Below are 19853 nucleotides of genomic sequence, written 5' to 3'. Positions count from 1 at the left end.
TAATGCATCGCGATGATAAATATTGTAGGTCGCAATTAATATTCATTTTTAAATTACAAGATTGATAATAATATCTACTTGAACGCATTAGATTATAATAAAAAATTTACATACTTCTTACTATTTGAATTTATGTTTACATGTTCTTTACATCTTACTAATATTATAAATGCGAATGTTTGGATGGATGGATGTTTGTTTGAAGGTATCTAAAGAACGACTCAACGACTTTGGATGAAATTTGGCATGGTTATAGAATATAGGTTAGCGCGGACGGATTCGCAGGCGACAGCTAGTTTAAATATAATTAGTGATTTTCTTCCGAATAGTCTTTTATTGTTATTCAATTAGTAGGATAAATTATTCTTCCTCTTTAAAGTAGATTAACTTTTCCATTTAAAAGTAATACAAACTTGCCATTAAAATTAGAGAAAAATATTTTTATCAAAGTGTAGAATCAGACATATTTTTGTATGCTTAAGCCGGTTACACACCGTCTATTTTAATTGCACAGTTTTATCTGAACAGAAAGAACATTGTAACTGTCAATTAAACTGTACAATTTTCTGTATAGTTTTGCAGTCACACGTAAGTTTTAACTGAATAGTCCGATTTTTCAATTAAAACTCAAGGTGTGTAGCCGGCTTTATTTATGTATACTAAAACTCATTGTAGAACTTAGAGTATTACATACTTAAGTGTAAAAGTCCAAAGGGTCAAGCGAAGTAAAAGCAATACATTGTAATTATATATTTTTTAATATCTTTTTCTAGCCTCCATTTGTTAAGTAATACAGTCGAATCTGGATAAGCGATAGTCCAAGAGACCAGATGTTTTTCTCGCTGACCAAGGTTTCTCTCAAAGCTGAATTTCTCGCTTATGGAGGTCTTTGGGACCGCGCAATGAATCCAGATTCGACTAAATTTGAGAGATTCCCCGTACATTAGTATGTTTTTATATTATGGCCAATCTAGGTGTTTATTATACCAGACTTAGGCTTAGTATTAGGGGCTTATATTTAAAAAAGCTAAGAATTTAGATAATATGGCCAGTTAGGTTTAAGGTTGATTCTGCTCAAAATATCATTGTCTAATATATCATAGTGATTAGCTCGTAGTTCAGTTTTTCTCAAGATTTCTATTTTTAATTCAAGAACTGAGATTTTAAGTAATAAATAAAAAATCATTACAACATCAGTGCATTTTTTTGCAACAAAGGACAACGAAATTGATTGAGTTTTCTACCGCAGAATTGTAGATCGTATCTAAAAAGCAAGGGAATTGTCTAAACGTATGGTTGGTAATATCTGGTAAGCTCTATGGTGTATTTTGTTAACGCTAAAAGCTCCTCAGTCATCACAATCAACTGTGACAAATATCTTACCGCTGTTCGCAACCGCTCATGTTTAGGGAATTTCCATGTTCAGGTCAATTGCAAAAAAAAAGCAATATTTCAAAACATAATAAAATTCCGAATAAATAGAATTCCGTAGGTTTCTAGTCATTTAAACTTAAGTATAGATTGTAGATGTACTTTCAAATTTCATATTTTTGCGAGAATTGTAAGTCTTTTATCGAAATAAACACGTTGGATTGTAATTTTGTATTTTCTTTCATTCCATAATTTTAACTAACAGTGGGAAATAATTCATCTGACGTAAATAAAAGGTGCGTAGTTATAAGTCTTTTGCAGGAAAATGCTCCTTTGTTTTTTTAATGTGTTTTTCTTATTTTTTTATGATATAAAAGGTTATAACAATTATTTAATGAATAAAAATAATTATTCCAGGCGAAAAAAGGCAAAAATATTCATTCAATAACCAAATAAAGAAATAATTTGCACAGCAATCATTCATATATATAGATGTAGGGATTTGATTCAACTAGAGCGATATCCTTCTCCAATTGTCGCAGTTCTTGTTCCATTTTAGTTTTCCTTATAATTTTTGGTATCGTGTCCGTGAGCATCGGCAATTGTAAGAAAGCTTTCTGCATTAATTGCCAATTTTGCTTCAGATCCTAAAACAAGACGTCAGTTTACTATAATTTGTAATGAAGAAAGAAACAAGTATCAGGTAACTATTTTTTATATACGATGAAGCATAGCTATCGTAATCTTATAGCTTCTTTGTGGCATAATTTCGATCGACGATTTGTTTTCGCTTGCCTTATTAGAAGCGATGTTATCAACATAGTACTTTACCTATGGTATGGACTAACACCTTGGTCAAGTTTGCGAAAGCGCGTTGGATAAGGGTGACTCAGGTACGGGCATTATGAAAACCGATGGAGGAGGCTTATTTCAGCAGTGAACGACCTTAAGCAGACGATGATGATATGATCAATCATCAACTTTCAACTTACATCTAAAAGTTTTTGTCGCTCCTGTTCGTTGATGAGTTTGCAGAGACTTTCTTTGTTTTCTTCATTTAATCTTATTTTTTCCAATCTCCTCTGAATCTTCCTATTTCTTTTTACAAGGTATTTGGGCATCTGTCCGAAATCCGGTCTGAGACAGTACTCCGGAACTTCACCAGAACCTTTAATCTTTTTTATATGACCATCTCTCGTATCCACTAACCTAAGTATAAAATAATATTAAGAAAATGTGATAATGATGTTTAAATAGGTATATCACATTTCAATTAGAGACTTTAGTGTGATGATGCGACACAGTGCATATAATTTAATTGGTTTTATTTTGTTGAACTCATAAAACTAGTTGTTTACCTTGGTTCAACTGGTCTCGGTTTTGCTTTTAAAACTGCTTTTATGTTCCGTACTTTAATATTGACTTTAGGCTTCTCCTTAGCCTTTTCTGGAGGCGGACATTTAGGCACTGCTGGTAGGTTGCCCATAATGCACTTGTGGTCCGATTTTTTAGTCGGCTGACCAATTCCTTCGCCTTTCTTTAGAAATTGTTCCGGCGGCTTCAAAGGTGTCTCAGCATAGCCAAAAGTACGTCTTCTTTGTGGAATTTTAGTTGCTTTGAGCTCTTTTTCCAGTTTAGATTCATACCTAAAAATGAACGTGTTTCGAGTATTTTGGCTTTCGATCAACAAGACTTACCTAACTGTCGCTCGAAGATTTTCAACCCATTCACTGAGCTTAATGGAATTATTAAAAAAATCTTTATTTATTTTTACTAACTTATTTGTATATTGCTGTATTATTTCGCTTGTTGTTTATTTTTAAAATATATTGTTTTACCTAGGTGTCTTCGGTGGTTCTGGTGGGGGTTTATCGAGTATTCTATATATAACTTCGTCATGATGCGTAATTTCCACTAACGACATTGATTTTTACTTTAAAGAAATATGACGAAATTAAAGGAAATAAATTGAGATTAAATATACAGAATTATAAAACAGTTCTATTTGGTACCAAGAATAATACTATTTTGGTCACTATGGAAACATTGAATTTGGTCTTATCAAGTTTTTCGGTTACTATGGATGGCATCAGCCGGGATTTGGCTCTGACGTTGTTCCTGTATGCCGGGTTGGGATAAGAGTACTTTGCTGTGGTGTAAAATTATGATTTCTTCGCTAATTATACAGTGAGATAAATTATTAAATATGATAATAAATTATTAAATATATAAAAGCAAATTCAAATTCTTAAACTTATTTTTTGATATTGCAACATATTATGAGTTAAGGAATCCGTCGTTTTAACAAATGTCATAACAAATATCAATACATCAATACCGTTCGGGTCGGAAGAAAAATATTTTTAGATTCCCCAGATTTTATTGATGTCTTTTAAGTTTTACAGTGAACATCTGCGCAGTAACGCTTTATCATGTTGAGTGGTCGGTTTCGGGGTAGCATTAAGAGTTATTGGAGTGTAGGGTATGGAGCTAAATCATTATCCAGTAGAGATGTTTTAGATCAGCATGAGACGTTAGGTGGGTGTTTATCTACTTTACCGAAGAAAGCGAAGGTTGTAATATGTGGAGGCGGAGTTATGGGTGCTGCCGTTGCCTACCATTTGGCGAGGCGGGGTTGGGGAGACAAGACTATCCTTATAGAAAAAGAAAGGTAAGTCAATTTTATTTCTTCATAAATCTTACATTTTATGTAATATATAAAGTGTAATAATACAATAAAAATGGACCTACAATATGTTCAAAAATGATCAATAATAATTGAGAAGATATTTGTTAAATCTATATTATATCTAACTAGCTTTTACCCGCGACTCCGTCCGCGCTGAATAAAAAATAGAAAACAGGGTAAAAAATATCCTATGTCCGTTTCCTGGTTCTAAGCTACCTGCCCACCAATTTTCAGTCAAATCGATTCAGCCGTTCTTGAGTTATAAATAGTTTAACTAACACAACTTTCTTTTATATATATAAATTAAAAAATGTTAATATTCAATTTTTTTTTTGAATTGTTAAAACTTTTCCTTAAAGAAAACAAGTGTTTTTTATAAAGTTATCATTGATTGTGGAGATAATTTATATAATAAAAAAGATATATAAAGAAATTGCTAATTTAAATATTGAATGCCAAATATATTTATTACTTTATGTCCTAAAGACATTCAATAGAAATATGTTGTTTGAAGACTTCTCTAGTAATAACAGTGCCTGATAAAATAATTCTTTATTTTTGAATATTGTCCGATTGCATTATTCATAAAAGATTTCAAATATTGTTTAAAGTGTTGAAAAAGGGGAATTCTATCAAATAATTGCACAATTACATAAAGTAGAGAAAAAAAGACTATGGATTAGTATCATTTATATGTGTCCTATAAAGATTAATCTTACTAATATTATAATGTGAATGTTTAGATGGGTGGATGTTTGAAGGTATAGCGGGAATGGCTTAATGGATCTTGATGAAATTTGACATAGATGTAGAGCATAGTCTGAAAGAACACATCGGCTACTAATAAAGTTTATTTTTAATTCATGTGCGGACGGAGTCGCGGCGACAGCTAGTGTTAATATATATACTCCATGTATTCTCAATTCATTGATTGATTGAAAAAGAATTTGAAGGATATTCTAAGGTCAACAACAAAGGTTAAAATAGATATATGAATGATGTAGATAGATCTATGTACATACTTTGTTTAACCTAGCATTGCAACATGTGCCAGAAATACAAACATCCTAGTGGCAGTTCAGTACCTATAATCAGTAGAATATTAGAGCTTCTAATGTGCATTTTAGACCACTATATGTAATGGGTTTGAATCTGCCTTTCAACTATTATCATAAGTCGGTATAAAAGTGAGCTAAAAAGGTTGAAGAATAAAACAACAAACATCAAGTAAAAGTCTACTGTGGAATAGAGTACAATTAGATACTAGATAGAATTTGTGTTATTTTAAAATTGCAAGACGGAACTTGACTCTTCAAGAGGCGATAACTGTTTTGGTATTTAGACTATTTGACGTTTTGAAAGTATTGGGTTTATAAAAAAGATCTGCTTAGACAAGTTGAGACTTCAGTTGTTTAGTAATTACGTAATATAATTAGATTTACCCTACATTTGTTCTCCAAGTAAAATTTTTATAAAAGTACTAGCTGTCGCCCGCGACTACGTCCGCGCAAAATAAAGAAAATGCCTTAATTAGTATATATGTTCTTCCAGACTATGTTCTACATTGATGCCAAATTTCATCAATATCCATTTAGCCATTCTGGAGATAATGTCAAGAATCATCCATCCATTCAGCCTCATTACGCCCACTGCTGGGCATAGGCCTCCCCCAAAGGTCGACACGATGATCGGTTCAATGTCAAGAATACATCAATCTAAACTTTTGCATTTATACTATCAGCATGATTAAATATGTTATATAATTTATTTTGTGCAGAGTCGGCTCCGGTAGTCGATGGCATGCATCAGGACTGGTTGGAGCTTTCAAGCCTTCCTTGGCTCAAGTAAAGCTTGCTCAATCATCAATTCGTTTGTTGCAAGATTTAGAGGCGCGCGGGAGACCGACTGGGTGGAAGCAATGTGGCTCACTTCTGCTTGCAAGAACTCGAGATAGGATGACAGTTTATAGAAGAATGAAAAGTCAGTCAGTGTATGTATATGAGTAGAAAAATGTCTTGTACCAAACAATTTCTTGATTTAGTTATGAATCTACCAACCTTTAAAGACATATTACGAAATACAAAAATAAAGATTTTGATCGTTTTTAACCAGTTCTACCAATAAGTACCTATATTTTGTAGTTAAAAAGCGAATTAAATATTTTAAATTTTCTAAACTTTTTTTTTCAACAAATTCAAATTAAATGCAAAATCGTAAAAGTAGTTATTCATGAAATTGTATAGTATGACGCATAATAAAATAAAAGTAAAACCTTTTTTTGAAGGTATTACGAAATAATTTAAGATGTAGATAAATTTCAAAATGAACTGCGTAATACGGAACGTGCGTCTCTTGTGTATTGATCGCGATGCGCAGATGATATGCGTGGTGGACCGGATCCGGGTGTTAGCTGTACCCTTGTAGAATATTCTGCGCCGCCTTGTCGCGACTATCAGTGTTCAATAAATTATCATGTCACAAAAGATTTATTCTAAAAATAAAATAATTATACCATTATCTACGAAATACGTCAAATATTTCTATCGTTCTCGTAAAATAAAATTATTTAAATTGTTTTAATTGTGCTAAACAGTTCCTGGGGTATTCAGTGTGAGCTAGTGACGCCGAAACGATGTCAAGAGATCTGGCCAATGCTAAACGTAGACGATATACTCGGAGGACTATGGATACCCGGAGATGGCGTTGGCGACCCACACCTGTTGTGCATGTCATTGATGCGAGAAGCAGTAGAGAATGGTAAGTTAATCTTAATTCTTACTGTCTTACTTATGTTATAAATGCGGAGTTTGCATGGATGATGTGTTACATGATATAAAGTAATATAAATCCGATACTAATGTACTTTGTAGGTGTGGGTGTAATGGAGGATTGCGCTGTAACATCAGTCCTGTCTAAACACGACAAAGTCTGTGGCGTGGAAACTGATCATGGTGCTATCGAATGTGAATACTTCGTCAATTGTGCTGGATTTTGGGCTAGACAGGTAATTATTTTCATTTTATTATAAGGCAACATATATACTGCAAACTTAATTAGAATTTCATGGTACATTTTACCTTTGGGCGTTTGTCTTTGCTTAAAAGTCTGTTTGACACAGGTTGGTCAACTTGCGAAGCCCCAGGTGAAGGTGCCTTTGCTGCCTTGCGAACATTACTACCTGCATACGAAAAAAATTGACAATTTGGATCCAATGACGCCAGGTAGGTACTTTATACACATTTTATAGAGGGTAGGCCTGATGATGGTAAATTATGGGGAATTTTAACATATATCTTACCGCAGATTCGAAAGAAAAATAATTTTGAATAGAATTTTCTTTTAGTATATACTGATTAGAATACGAGAAACCTGGTTAAGATGGCGTCCTAATTAGTAGTCGCCCGCGAATTCGCGGAGTTACGAAAATAGCCTATAAAATGCCCCCACCCATTAGCTACCTTCCCGTCAAAATCGATCCAGCCATTTCGGAGTTTACTCGTAACAAACGAGGACAGACAAGACTTTAAATGTCGTTTTTTTCTTATAATCATCGCAAAGACATTGTGTTTGCGAATTTTTGTTTCTCGGTATTATATACAGACACTCCAATTTTATTAATATTTATATTTTATTAATATACCTAGTCAGGTCATAAATTCTGTCACATGTTTAATATAAAATAATTGAAACAAGTTTATTCATTATGTGACCATTTATATACCAAAATGAACTTAACAAAACACAGATTCTTATGACTCTAAAGTTTATTCAAAGTGACCTCCGTGATTTTGAATACAGGCCTTCAATCTGCTCGGCCAGTCGTCTATCGTAGCACGAACGAGGTCCATGACAATATCGGCGGCTGTCTTAATCGAGGATGTCTCGACTGACTCCAAATTGGGATGAGGCTTTGAGCACGCCTTTTCCTCCAAGTGTTGCCATATCTTGTAATCTAACGGATTCAAATCTGGACTGGAGGAGGGCCAGTCTTCGTGCCGGATGAAGTCGATTTCACGCACCGCCAGCCAGTCTTGTGTGCTCTTCGCTCATGAGCTGGCGCCGAATCTTGTTGGAATACCCGGTGCCTGTTATTGAACATGGTATGAGAAACAGGTTCCACAAGGTTCGTCAGGACTGTATTTTGATACACGACTGCATTCGTTTTTACACCTTTCTCACAAAAATATACCTCTGTTAAGCCCCACTCCCGACCATACCATGAGCGAGGATGGAAAATGAGCTCGTTGGACACGCGGAATACAGTTGCTCGCTTCTTCACTACTGTGTGCGGACACCTTATCATTTTGTTTGTTGTAGCTCTCTTCTACGGTAAAAATTTTTTCATCCGAAAAAAAAGAATTTCCCGATATTTTTTTCCCGGTTACCGTTTTAACAAAGCGCGACATCTCTTCAGTCTCAGGTCCATTACACGAATATTCAAACGATGTCCTGTTTTTCTTCGATATGCACGAAGCCCTAAGTCTTCATTTAATACCCTTTTCACCGCGGTTCTGCTTAACCCCATCTGAAGGGCCACCAGTTTCTGCTTACGTTTGGGATTTCTTTGAATTCGCGCCCTCACAGCTTTTATCACTGCTGGAGTCCTAACAGACCGAGGGCGACCACTTCTCGACCTGTCATCTACACTAGAGTCTTCATTGTATCGTTTGATGGTACCATAAACGAATCTTTTGGTTATATTCAAATTTTTCAGTATGTCAAAAATTTTAATTGGCGCGTAACCGCAACGATGCAACGCAATAACTGCAACACGGTCTTCTTTAAGCGTCCACTCCATATTTAAAAATGAGTAAAATTCTAAAAAGTATACAGTTCTATTTTCATGAACAATGTGAAATTCGAATTCAATAAACTTTTTTGTGGTCAGCATTTTAAAAGAAAAGTTTTACTGTGTAACAATACTTATGACCTGACTGTGTATACATTTATAGATTTAAATCGATTCTTTGATGACTGCTATAAATTAAACCCGAATGATGTTTCTTTATTTTGTTTATTTCGTTTATATTTCTTATAGTTCGCAACTTCAACGTTCATGTTCACCGCATGAGACTCGGAAGTTGAATCTAGTGCTAGCAAACATACAAAATGTTGACAAATATCGTGGAATTATACAGGTTTAATTGTTTTTTTTTAATTTACATTGTCTTAGCCATCGCGTCGTCCCCGACTTCGACTACGCTTAATTAAAAAAAACATAAGTAGCCTATGTGTTCTTCCAGACTATGTACTACATTTGTGCTAAATTTCATCAAAATCCATAGAGAGATACCTTCATAATATTAGTAAACTAGTCTAGTAGTAGTAGTCTAAACATTCATAATATTAGTAATATTTTTTTTTTATTTGTAAGATGTAATTTTTTTTTTGTTATCTCATTCTTTATTTGTATGATGATGTTTTAGTAGATGATACAAGTAATAGTATAAAAGGTTGCCTGTCAACAAATATAGATGGCGCTAGTAGTATCAGGGCGTTCTAATGCCTCTGTTAATGAAAAAAAAAACTGAAAAAAGAGATTACCGTGAATTATAAATGCCGTTACACTTGATTTCGAACACTACTGCCAGCTCTGTTTTTTTTTCAAAAGGAGTGAGAAGAATGACTAACAATTTAAAAATGAATTTAAAAATGTGGGGGTATTAGTAGTTAAATTGTAAATTATGTAATAATTTTATGAGCTCTTTTAAGAAAAAAACAAATAGTAATAATGTAGTTTTGTTATAGTGGTACGAGATCCTGATGGCTACATCTACCTACGTGAACGCGACGGTTGCATATTGGCAGGCGGTTTCGAACCAGTCGCCAAGCCGGTGTATGAAGAAGAAAGTAAGTATTTGTTTTTTATACCACAAAATTATTATCATCTCTCCAACATGTCTGGGGTCTTCCAAGATGAAGGACATGAGTGACTGTCAAGTCTTTAATGTTGATGTCGAGGACAGAGAGAAGGGGAAAAGACTTAGGAGAGCAGCCCCACCACTAAATGGAATACTAGTTAGGGAGACAGAGTACAGTACTGCTGAACATTAGTTTTAAAATCTACACAAAAGTACTGCTTAATTAACAATTAAACGATTCAGAGTAATACTGTGAAGTTTGGTAAGAGTGGAAAATTATATTACTGTGGGTTTCCACTGCTGTGAATCTTGTATTAATACATGTTTTAGTCTTTGTTTTATCAGAGAGAATATAAGTGATGATAGTATGGATTAATGCAGGTGTTACTTGCAGTAGAATTCTGGGATTTATATTGTAATTACGATGGCTTAGTAGAAGCAATTTTGCAACGCATTGCAGTTGTAGTATATGAGGTGTTTATAGACGATCGTCTTGTCAAATTTATGGAAATGAGCAAGTGCATTTAAACATGTCACTTGCTGACAATGTCATTTATTGTATACTAGCTGTCACCTGCGACTCCGTCCGCGAGGAATTGACAAAAACTTAATAAGTAGCCTATGTGTTCTTTCAGTCTATGTTCTACGAGTACATCTATGTCAAATTTCATCAAGTTCCAATCATCCGTTCCGGAGATACCTTCAAACAATCATCCATCCATCTATCTAAATTTTTTTTTGAACATTTTAATGATTAAATTGATATAAACAGGTCTGTTTTTAATAAATCTGTGAATAGTACAGTCTTAAGATCATACTGTTGTTTTGTGTTACACTTTTTGTTTTAATTTAACGATAGTTGTAGTAAAGAGTATTGAGGTGTCATAATGTTAATTACTATGTTGTATGTCTTGATTAACGTTTTTTTTTAATTTTTGGGAAAATAGTGTTTTTAAAGTTATATATGTGTCCGTTCCCTTGTGTAGTCTACACTGTTTGAATTATTTTAAAGTTACGAAGATTAGTATTTTTGATGTCTCACAGGTTTATAATACTCATTAGGGCTTATTGCTTTTTTATGAATTACTATTTTGTTATAAAAATTGTGTATAAATTTTATGGAAGTAATATCTCATCATAAAATGGCGGCGCTACTTTGTTGGGCGATATCAACTACGCAGATGCGCGTCGATATCAATCTGTGCATTCTGCGATGCGCCGCGCAAACAAGTCAATAATGCCCAGGCTTGCACCTGCCCGCCGAAGTGGGTCGCACGGATCGATCCAGCCTAGCCGCTATCGCCGGTACCTAGACTAGCTCAGTTCGCCTCCCATCTTCAAGCTGAAGCGCAGCGTTCAACAAGTTGTTGCAATTTTTTATAGTTCAAATAATTTATTCGGTACTCGCGTATCTTTAATAATATTCTCATTGCGATTTATAATAACTGTCGCGATTTGTGTTGTTTTACAGTATTTATTGTGCTTTGCTAATTTGTAGCGTACCATATTGTCTTTGTCTTGTCGATAGAACAATGAAACCAGTGGGGGATTCGGAGGTAATTGATATTACCTTAAATCGTATTAGAATAGGATTTATTGAAAGCGATTAGTTTAAATTGAAGCGTTCGTAGGTTTTTATTAATGGGGTTTTAATTTCTTTTTTTTTTTTGTTAAGTTGGGAGTGCATTACAACGATGCGTCGCAGAAGACTGGGATCATTTCCACATACTCCTGCAAGAGTTGCTCAAGCGGGTTCCTAGCCTTAACCAAGCGGTGCTGCACAAACTTTGCAACGGTCTTGAAGCATTTTCACCAGACTGCAAATGGATAGTCGGCGAGGCTCCTGAGGTAAGTCATGACGTAAATTGCGCAATTGTCATATAGGTCCTATCTTATATCATGTTTTGCAAATGATAATATTTTATTGCGTCTCATGGGTTAATAATAAAATCATTTTTGATGAATTTGCAAATCTGAAATCAGCGGTATTTTATGCATTTTTTTTATTTCGAAAGTACGTAGTAAGTGATATTAGTCTAACCGACCCCGCCCATTTTCCGCGACCTGTTGCGCATATTGATTTGCGCGATTGAGTGGCGCGCCAATAGACATGCGTGGGTGGCGCTATTATCGTACCTGAACTATCGATCAAGCTACCGATGTCATATTTCTTTGTTCGAACTTCATTATGCGCAATAACTGATACTAAGAACTGATTCATATATACTTCGCTTTGGCTGGCAGTTGAATATGAGACGTCTACTAAGACGACGTTGAGTACAATACCTTCGCGCATAACTACTTTTGAAAGCCAAACGGGGTGGGCAGAGATACGGATTACGAATACGGAGAATGTTCGCAACTCAAATAGTAGGCCGATACGTATATCCCGTAGGTTATGGATACGGACCACGCCCGAAACCCAAAGAGGGTGGGGCAGAGATACGAATTGCAGATACGGACTACGCCCGCAACACAAAGGAGGTTACCAGAGATACAAACTGCAGATAAAGACCACGCCCGTGAGCCAAAGGGGTAGGATACTAGCTATCTCCTTATGGGTTAGCTAACTTTTTATGGGTTAGTACGGACCATGCTCGTAACCCAAAGGTGTAGGCGGAGATATATACGGACCACGCCCTTAACCAGAAGGGTTGGGCAGAGATACGAATTACGAATACGTTCAACGACTGAACCCAAAGGGGTAGGCAGAGATATGGATTTCAGATACGGACCACGCCTGTGACCCCAAAGGGGTCAGGCCAGAGACATATACGGATACGGACCACGCCCTTAAACAGAAAGGGTAGGCAGAGATATGGATTGCAGATACGGACCACGCCTGTGACCCAAAGGGGGTAGGCCAGAGACATATACGGATACGGACCACGCCTGTGACCCAAAGGGGGTAGGCCAGAGACATATACGGATACGGACCACGCCCTTAACCAGAAGGGGTAGGCAGAGATACGGATTACGAATACGTTCAACGACCGTAACCCAAAGGGGTAGAGAGAGATATGGATTGCAGATACGGACCACGCCTGTGACCCAAAGGGGGTAGGCCAGAGACATATACGGATACGGACCTCGCCCTTAACCAGAAGGGGTAGGCAGAGATACGGATTACGAATACGTTCAACGACCGTAACCCAAAGGGGTAGAGAGAGATATGGATTGCAGATACGGACCACGCCTGTGACCCAAAGGGGGTAGGCCAGAGACATATACGGATACGGACCTCGCCCTTAACCAGAAGGGGTAGGCAGAGATACGGATTACGAATACGTTCAACGACCGTAACCCAAAGGGGTAGACAGAGATATGGATTGCAGATACGGACCATGCCTGTAACTCATAGGGGTAGGCAGGGATACGGATTATGGATACGGCCCAAGGCTGTAACCCAAAGGGAGCAATCTGAGATACGAATCAAGCCCGTGACCCAAAGGGGTAGGCAGAAATACGGATTACGAATACGTTCAACTACCGTAATCCAAAAGGGTAGACAGAGATATGGATTGCAGATACGGACCACGCCAGTGACCCAAAGGGGGTAGGTCACTACTTATCTCTCTTTGGGTTATGAATACGGACCGTGCTATTAACCCAAAGGTGTAGGCGGAGACATATACGGATACGCACCACGCCTTTAACCAGAAGGGGTAGGCAGAGATACGGATTACGAATACGTTCAACGACCGTAACCCAAAGGGGTAGACAGAGATATGGATTGCAGATACGGACCACGCCTGTGACCCAAAGGGGGTAGGCCAGAGACATATACGGATACGGACCACGCCCTTAACCAGTAGGGGTAGGCAGAGATACGGATTACGAATACGTTCAACGACCGTAACCCAAAGGGGTAGACAGAGATATGGATTGCAGATACGGACCACGCCTGTGACCCAAAGGGGGTAGGCCACTACTTATCTCTCTCTGGGTTATGAATACGGACCGTGCTCTTAACCCAAAGGTGTATGCAGAGACATATACGGATACGGACCACGCCCTTAACCAGAAGGGGTAGGCAGAGATACGGATTACGAATAGGTTCAACGACCGTACCCAAAGGGGTAGACAGAGATATGGATTGCAGATACGGACCACGCCTGTGACCCAAAGGGGGTAGGCCAGAGACATATACGGATACGGACCACGCCCTTAAACGGAAGGGGTAGGCAGAGATACGGATTACGAATACGTTCAACGACCGTAACCCAAAGGGGTAGACAGAGATATGGATTGCAGATACGGACCACGCCTGTGACCCAAAGAGGGTAGGCCACTACTTATCTCTCTCTGGGTTATGAATACGGACCGTGCTCTTAACCCAAAGGTGTAGGCAGAGACATATACGGATACGGACCACGCCCTTAACCAGAAGGGGTAGTCAGAGATACGGTTTACGAATACGTTCAACGACCGTAACCGAAAGGGGTAGACAGAGATATGGATCATAGATACGGACCACGCCTCTAAATTAAAGGAGGCAGGCAGAGATACTCATTACGAAAATGTACTGCAACTGTAACCCAAAGGGGTAGGCAGAGATTAGATTTGCAGTTTCGAACCACATCCGTCACCCAGAGGTAATCCACTACCTATCTCAATATGGGTTACGAATAAGGACCATGCTCGTAACACAAAGCTGTTGACAGAGATACGGATTGCGAATACGAATAACGCCCATGACCCAAAAGAGTACGGAATACGAAGGACGCCCAAAGATCAAAAAACAAAATCACATACAAAGTTAACAGTTTTAATAATAGTTTCTAATAATAATAGTTATTAATTAATAATAGTTTCATAAAAAGACGCACTGACAGTTAGGTTATGTTAGATTAGTTAGCTAACTACCTACTTTCTGCCCACTCACTTACTGCATGCATTTGCGTAAACTATATAAGTTAAGATTGCGTTACATATATAACATGTTATTTGATTAAAAATTAAGAAGACAAGAAACTACATCCTGCAACGTGCGAAGATAAAGAAGAAAGAACATCAAAAACGAAGAACAAAGAAAAGAACCTCATCGTGGGTGCGTTCGAGTGTTTGAATGGTCTTCTAATGTGTCCGTATACTATTTAGTCCCTTCAAATACTCCGACGCATCTATGATCAGTCTGCGTATACCAACGTCTGCTTCAAGATTGGTCACAAGATTGCAACGACTTTCTCAGCTCTTTAAGAATATCTTTATAATTCGTGACTCGAAAGTTGAACCTGCGTGGAACTTAATTTTCTGGGGAGATGGGTGAACACGCGCGTACACATGTGCTGCATATACGCATGAATTCTGCGTATGCATGCGCTGCGCCTACGCATGCGCCAATGTTTTTTCATAATAGTAAAGTTCATCAAAATGCATCATCATCGCCATTATAATTATTATAAGATAACAATGATGTGACAACATAAAAAAATCTGTCGCGCGGTTCTGCTTTCGTGTCTTGCTGTCGTGTCGTCGTGTCTTACTATCTATGTTAGTTGTAATTTAACATCGGATAGCACTGCACGATTGTGATCAGTGTGAAATTCTACAGATGTTCAACTACCACGTGGCCGCGGGCATGAAGACAGTTGGTATTTCGGCAGCGGGCGGCGTTGCTGAAGCAACAGCGGACGAGATAATTGATGGATACACAAAATATGACATGTACGAACTGGATATAAATCGATTTCTTGGCTTGCACAATAATAAAAGATTTCTCAGAGATCGCGTTAAGGAGGTACCAGGTAATATATATTTTGTAACTAAACTGTTTTGTGAATTAAATTATTTATGAAAAAGTGCAGTACTTATATTAATTTTCTGTAATTTTCTTTAAGGCGTACATTATGGTCTACCTTACCCTTTTCATGAATTTGAGACGGGTCGTAATCTACGCCTGTCTCCAATATATCCTACTCTACGTGAAAAGGGCGCAGTGTTTGGACAAGTTATGGGATATGAAAGACCAACGTGGTTTGAACCAGTAGGTGAGGTTATCATGCAGATAATTTTTAAAAAAAATATCTGATTTTTCATTTGAGAAGCTGTATTTATAAATATCTTATTTTTAGAAGAAGAAAAAGTTAATCCGCAAGAACCTCGACCATTTAAAATTGCGTATACGAAAACTTTTGGAAAACCACATTGGTTCGAAACAGTACAACGAGAATATTGGGCATGCAGAGAAGCTGTGGGTCTTGCGGACTACTCATCTTTTACGAAAATAGACATTCAGGTAAATATACTATTACTTTTGCTTTAATTTTTTTCATAGGATTATTGTGGCTGATACCTAGAAAATATTGATACATAGAAAATTTATTAAACTTCGTCGTCCGTATGATCGCGGATTAATTTGGTCAACAATCAAGAATTGGAAACACAGCTGGCGCATGCATCCTAAGACGTCAGCCACTGACACTTTGCTGCAGTTACAACTGAGCATGGCGTCCGTAGCGGCTGTCTTGGGGTGCCAATGTCACCATATGGAACCTCACCAATTACTATCAAGATAAACAAATATTCTAAATTACTTAAAGCCAAAACCTGAAGGATTAGAAACAAGTTATTTACGTGGCTATCAAGGAACACGTGAGAAGATTCCATGAAGATAACATTTTTCTGGCGGTTTCGTCTATCATGTCGCTTGTAATGCATATTCGCTTCCCTCTTATTTTCTTTGAGAAAAAGAGATGGCAGTATGTGTCAATACAAGAGCCATGACAGTCGAAACCCACAGTTAGTCAACTATATGAAAGCAAAGCATCCTCATCATCCTCTCGAAATGTTTAACAATATTTTTAAGACAAAACGTTGTCTTTTGTAGTTATTGAGTAGGTAGAAAAGCAGATTAGTTTTCACGTTTTGTAAAGCTTATTAGGCCATAAATGGAATTAAATGTGAATCAGTCGTCATGCGCAAGACATTGTTTTTGATTTAATGTTAAGAAGAACTTGGTTCCATTGAGTGTTTATAGTTCGAATAGAAAATCAAATAGGTATTTTATTACAGTCACAAGGACGAGAAGTGGTGGACTTACTGCAATACCTGTGTTCGAATAACGTGGACGTTCCTATCGGAAGCATCATACACACCGGCATGCAGAACGAACGCGGTGGTTACGAAAATGACTGCAGCTTGGCTAGAATCAGCGAAAACCAGTGCGTAAATTATTATATATTGTTTTTTCTATTAATTATTATCAATAGTTCATGAGCATGTTCCTAGGATTTTCTAATAAAATTGAGTATTAGACGTAAGATATTGTTCACTGTCTGATAAAGAATACTGGAAATCGTTGTTATTGAAAAAATCTCAAAGTATAAAGGTAAAGCTTGCAACAAAAACATCAGTTTGCAAGAACAGCATCCACGATCATTGACCTCACAGAAGAGATATGTAACATCAACGTTAACGAGGCGCCGAAGGCTCAATCCAAATCTTTTTTACATATTACCCTCATTTTTGCTTTAGATTGGCTCTAAGTTACAATCGCTTCTTTAACTGTTGTAGATTACTTCATTGATCAATTTCTATTTTAGCTACATGATGATCGCACCAACAATTCAACAAACTCGTTGCAAAGTTTGGCTTAAACGACACTTGCCTCGAAACGGTTGCGTCACATTGTCAGATGTTACGTCGATGTACACTGCCATCTGCGTTATGGGACCATTTACGAGAAATTTGTTGTCTGAATTGACGGATACTGATCTCACACCATCGAATTTCCCCTTCTTCACATTTAAAGAATTAGACGTGGGTCTAGCGAATGGTATACGAGCGATGAATTTGACACATACTGGCGAACTGGGTTACGTCTTGTATATACCAAATGAGGTAAGTGTCAAAAAATTCATAAATAACATATGTGTACACGATTTTAAAACCATGTGGTATATTTTATAACTGATAGATATAGATCTGGGATTCACTAGTCGTAATTAAAGTCATTATTCCTTAACACCTCTAAAATTTATATTCACAAATAACTTTATAGGCTTTGTACCTACGTTAAATTCCAATATTTTTACAATAACAACTTAAATTTTGAGTCAAAAGTCTTATTGAAGTATATCTGCCGCAGTTCGCTCTACACGTGTACAATAGACTGATGACTGTTGGGGAAAAATATGGTATCACTCATGTCGGGTACTACGCGTCAAGGTCATTGCGAGTGGAGAAGTTCTTCGCGTTCTGGGGCCAGGATCTCGACACTATGACAACACCATTGGAATGTGGTCGAACGTGGCGTGTCAAATTTGATGTGAGTAAAATTGTATTAACCATAAGGTTAAAAAACTTATAAATGTTGTAACTAAAAGCTTATGAAATAAACTTTATAAACTTCAATTCCAATAAATTATTTAATGATTAATTTTGGTCAAATTACTCAATTTTCAACATTGTTCGATTTATTTTTGCTTTCTACATAACTTTTAAGTATTGGCGTTGGTAGCTAAAGATGTGATCATTACTACAGAAAGATATTCCATTCATTGGACGGGAGGCGTTGCTGCGTCAACGGGAGGAGGGCATAAGAAGACAGTACGTTCAACTCCTGTTGACGGACCACGATCACGAAATGGATCTTTGGTCTTGGGGCGGCGAGTCTATTTATAGAGATGGCAACTACTGCGGGCAGACGACGACCACTAGTTACGGATATACGTTCAAGAAACAGGTAAGTTTCGTTGACGGCTCAATAAGAATGGACATAATTGTAACATATGCCTCGAGTACTAGCCCGGTAATACACACGACAGACATCTGCTCTCGTCGGCAGCTAGAATAGTACTGACAGGTGACTGACTCCGGCTGTAGTGCTCATGCGCACAAGACTACCTGTCTTTAATTGATTTTCTTTTTCAGGTCTGCTTGGGTTTCGTCCAGAACTTCGACAAGGAAGGAAATCCTCAACCTGTTACCAATGAATATGTGCTCAGTGGACATTATGAAATTGATATTGCTGGAATAAGGTAGTTAATAAATAGATTTGTAAAATTTGTTCGATTATATCTCAGATATAGCATACTAATATTATAAATGCGAATGTTTAGATGGATGGATGGATGGATGTTTGTTTGAAGGTATCTTCGGGACGGCTGATTAGATCTTGATGAAATTTAGCACAGATGTAGAATATAGTCTGAAAGAAGACATAGGCTACTTAATATTTTTTTAATTCCGCGCGAACGGAGTCGCGTGCGACAGCTAGTTTCTAAATAAATTTGATCTAAATCCAAAGGTAACATAGAGGTGCTGACATTTACCAATTCAAATTATTGTTTGTAATATTTTTAACATGAACATTTTTGGTGTCAGATATGCAGCGAAAGTGAATCTACATTCTCCGAACCTGCCCACCAAGTATCCGGACAAAGAAAGGGACGTCTACCAAGCGACGAGAAGACTGCACGAACCGGAAAAGTTCCTAGGACGCCATTACCAACCATAACTTTATATTTAAGTACAATTTTTATTTATAAATGTTAGAAATGTCTATTGTAATTGAATCCTATCTGTTGTACTTCTCTTCTCGTAAATTAAACGTCTATAAATCTTCAATGTTGTTTAGGCAAATATTTCGTTTAAAGTTAGAACTGTGTTGTCTGCCTTTTTAATTTTGTTTTTAAATGTACGCATGATAATTATGTTAAAGATGTTAAATTTTACTTCTGTTATACATTATGCTTTGCATTTGCCGTCAAAATAAAAATTTTAAATCAATTATACGTTTTGAAAGTAGTTATTTTATCTTTTTTTTTTTTTTAATTGCATGGATCTAAATGTGTAAGCTTTTTAATGTTATTTTGTTAAGATTTGGAAGATACAAATTACAGAGATTTCTGGCAACACTATTAATGAGTATTTTACACAATAATTAAAATACAAACATTTTTTATCGTAACTTTTCCCACTAAATATCT

At 36.8% G+C, this 19853-nt stretch overlaps 2 protein-coding genes across 3 annotated transcripts; one reads left to right on the top strand and one right to left on the bottom strand.

The window, feature by feature from the left end:
• Positions 1 to 1816: 1816 nt before the first annotated feature.
• LOC106717195 (enkurin) lies at positions 1817 to 3432 on the bottom strand. Its single transcript, XM_014510931.2, has 4 exons — positions 3210 to 3432; positions 2730 to 3017; positions 2364 to 2580; positions 1817 to 2018 (listed from the first exon to the last, which is right to left on the bottom strand). Exons 1-4 carry the CDS (start codon positions 3293 to 3295, stop codon positions 1848 to 1850), a joined length of 762 nt encoding a protein of 253 aa, XP_014366417.2. The 5' UTR covers positions 3296 to 3432; the 3' UTR covers positions 1817 to 1847.
• Positions 3433 to 3782: 350 nt separating this feature from the next.
• LOC106717286 (pyruvate dehydrogenase phosphatase regulatory subunit, mitochondrial) lies at positions 3783 to 19544 on the top strand. Of its 2 annotated transcripts, none has more exons than XM_014511102.2 (16): positions 3783 to 4042; positions 5838 to 6050; positions 6654 to 6817; positions 6931 to 7064; positions 7179 to 7281; positions 9809 to 9910; positions 11597 to 11769; positions 15476 to 15668; positions 15762 to 15911; positions 15999 to 16159; positions 16936 to 17084; positions 17466 to 17763; positions 18011 to 18190; positions 18407 to 18607; positions 18796 to 18902; positions 19249 to 19544. In XM_014511102.2, the coding sequence occupies exons 1-16, from the start codon at positions 3804 to 3806 to the stop codon at positions 19379 to 19381; spliced, it is 2700 nt and encodes an 899-aa protein (XP_014366588.2). In that variant the 5' UTR covers positions 3783 to 3803; the 3' UTR covers positions 19382 to 19544. The 2 variants fall into 2 exon arrangements, with proteins under 2 accessions (XP_014366588.2, XP_014366587.2); XM_014511101.2 differs by having other exon boundaries at positions 15996 to 16159.
• Positions 19545 to 19853: the final 309 nt, after the last annotated feature.

The sequence above is a fragment of the Papilio machaon genome, chromosome Z, assembly GCF_912999745.1.
Source record: "Papilio machaon chromosome Z, ilPapMach1.1, whole genome shotgun sequence".
In the NCBI taxonomy this organism is placed as follows: Eukaryota; Metazoa; Arthropoda; class Insecta; order Lepidoptera; family Papilionidae; genus Papilio; species Papilio machaon.
Note: the sequence above shows the minus strand (reverse complement) of the source record. Positions and strands in the feature narration are given on the sequence as shown.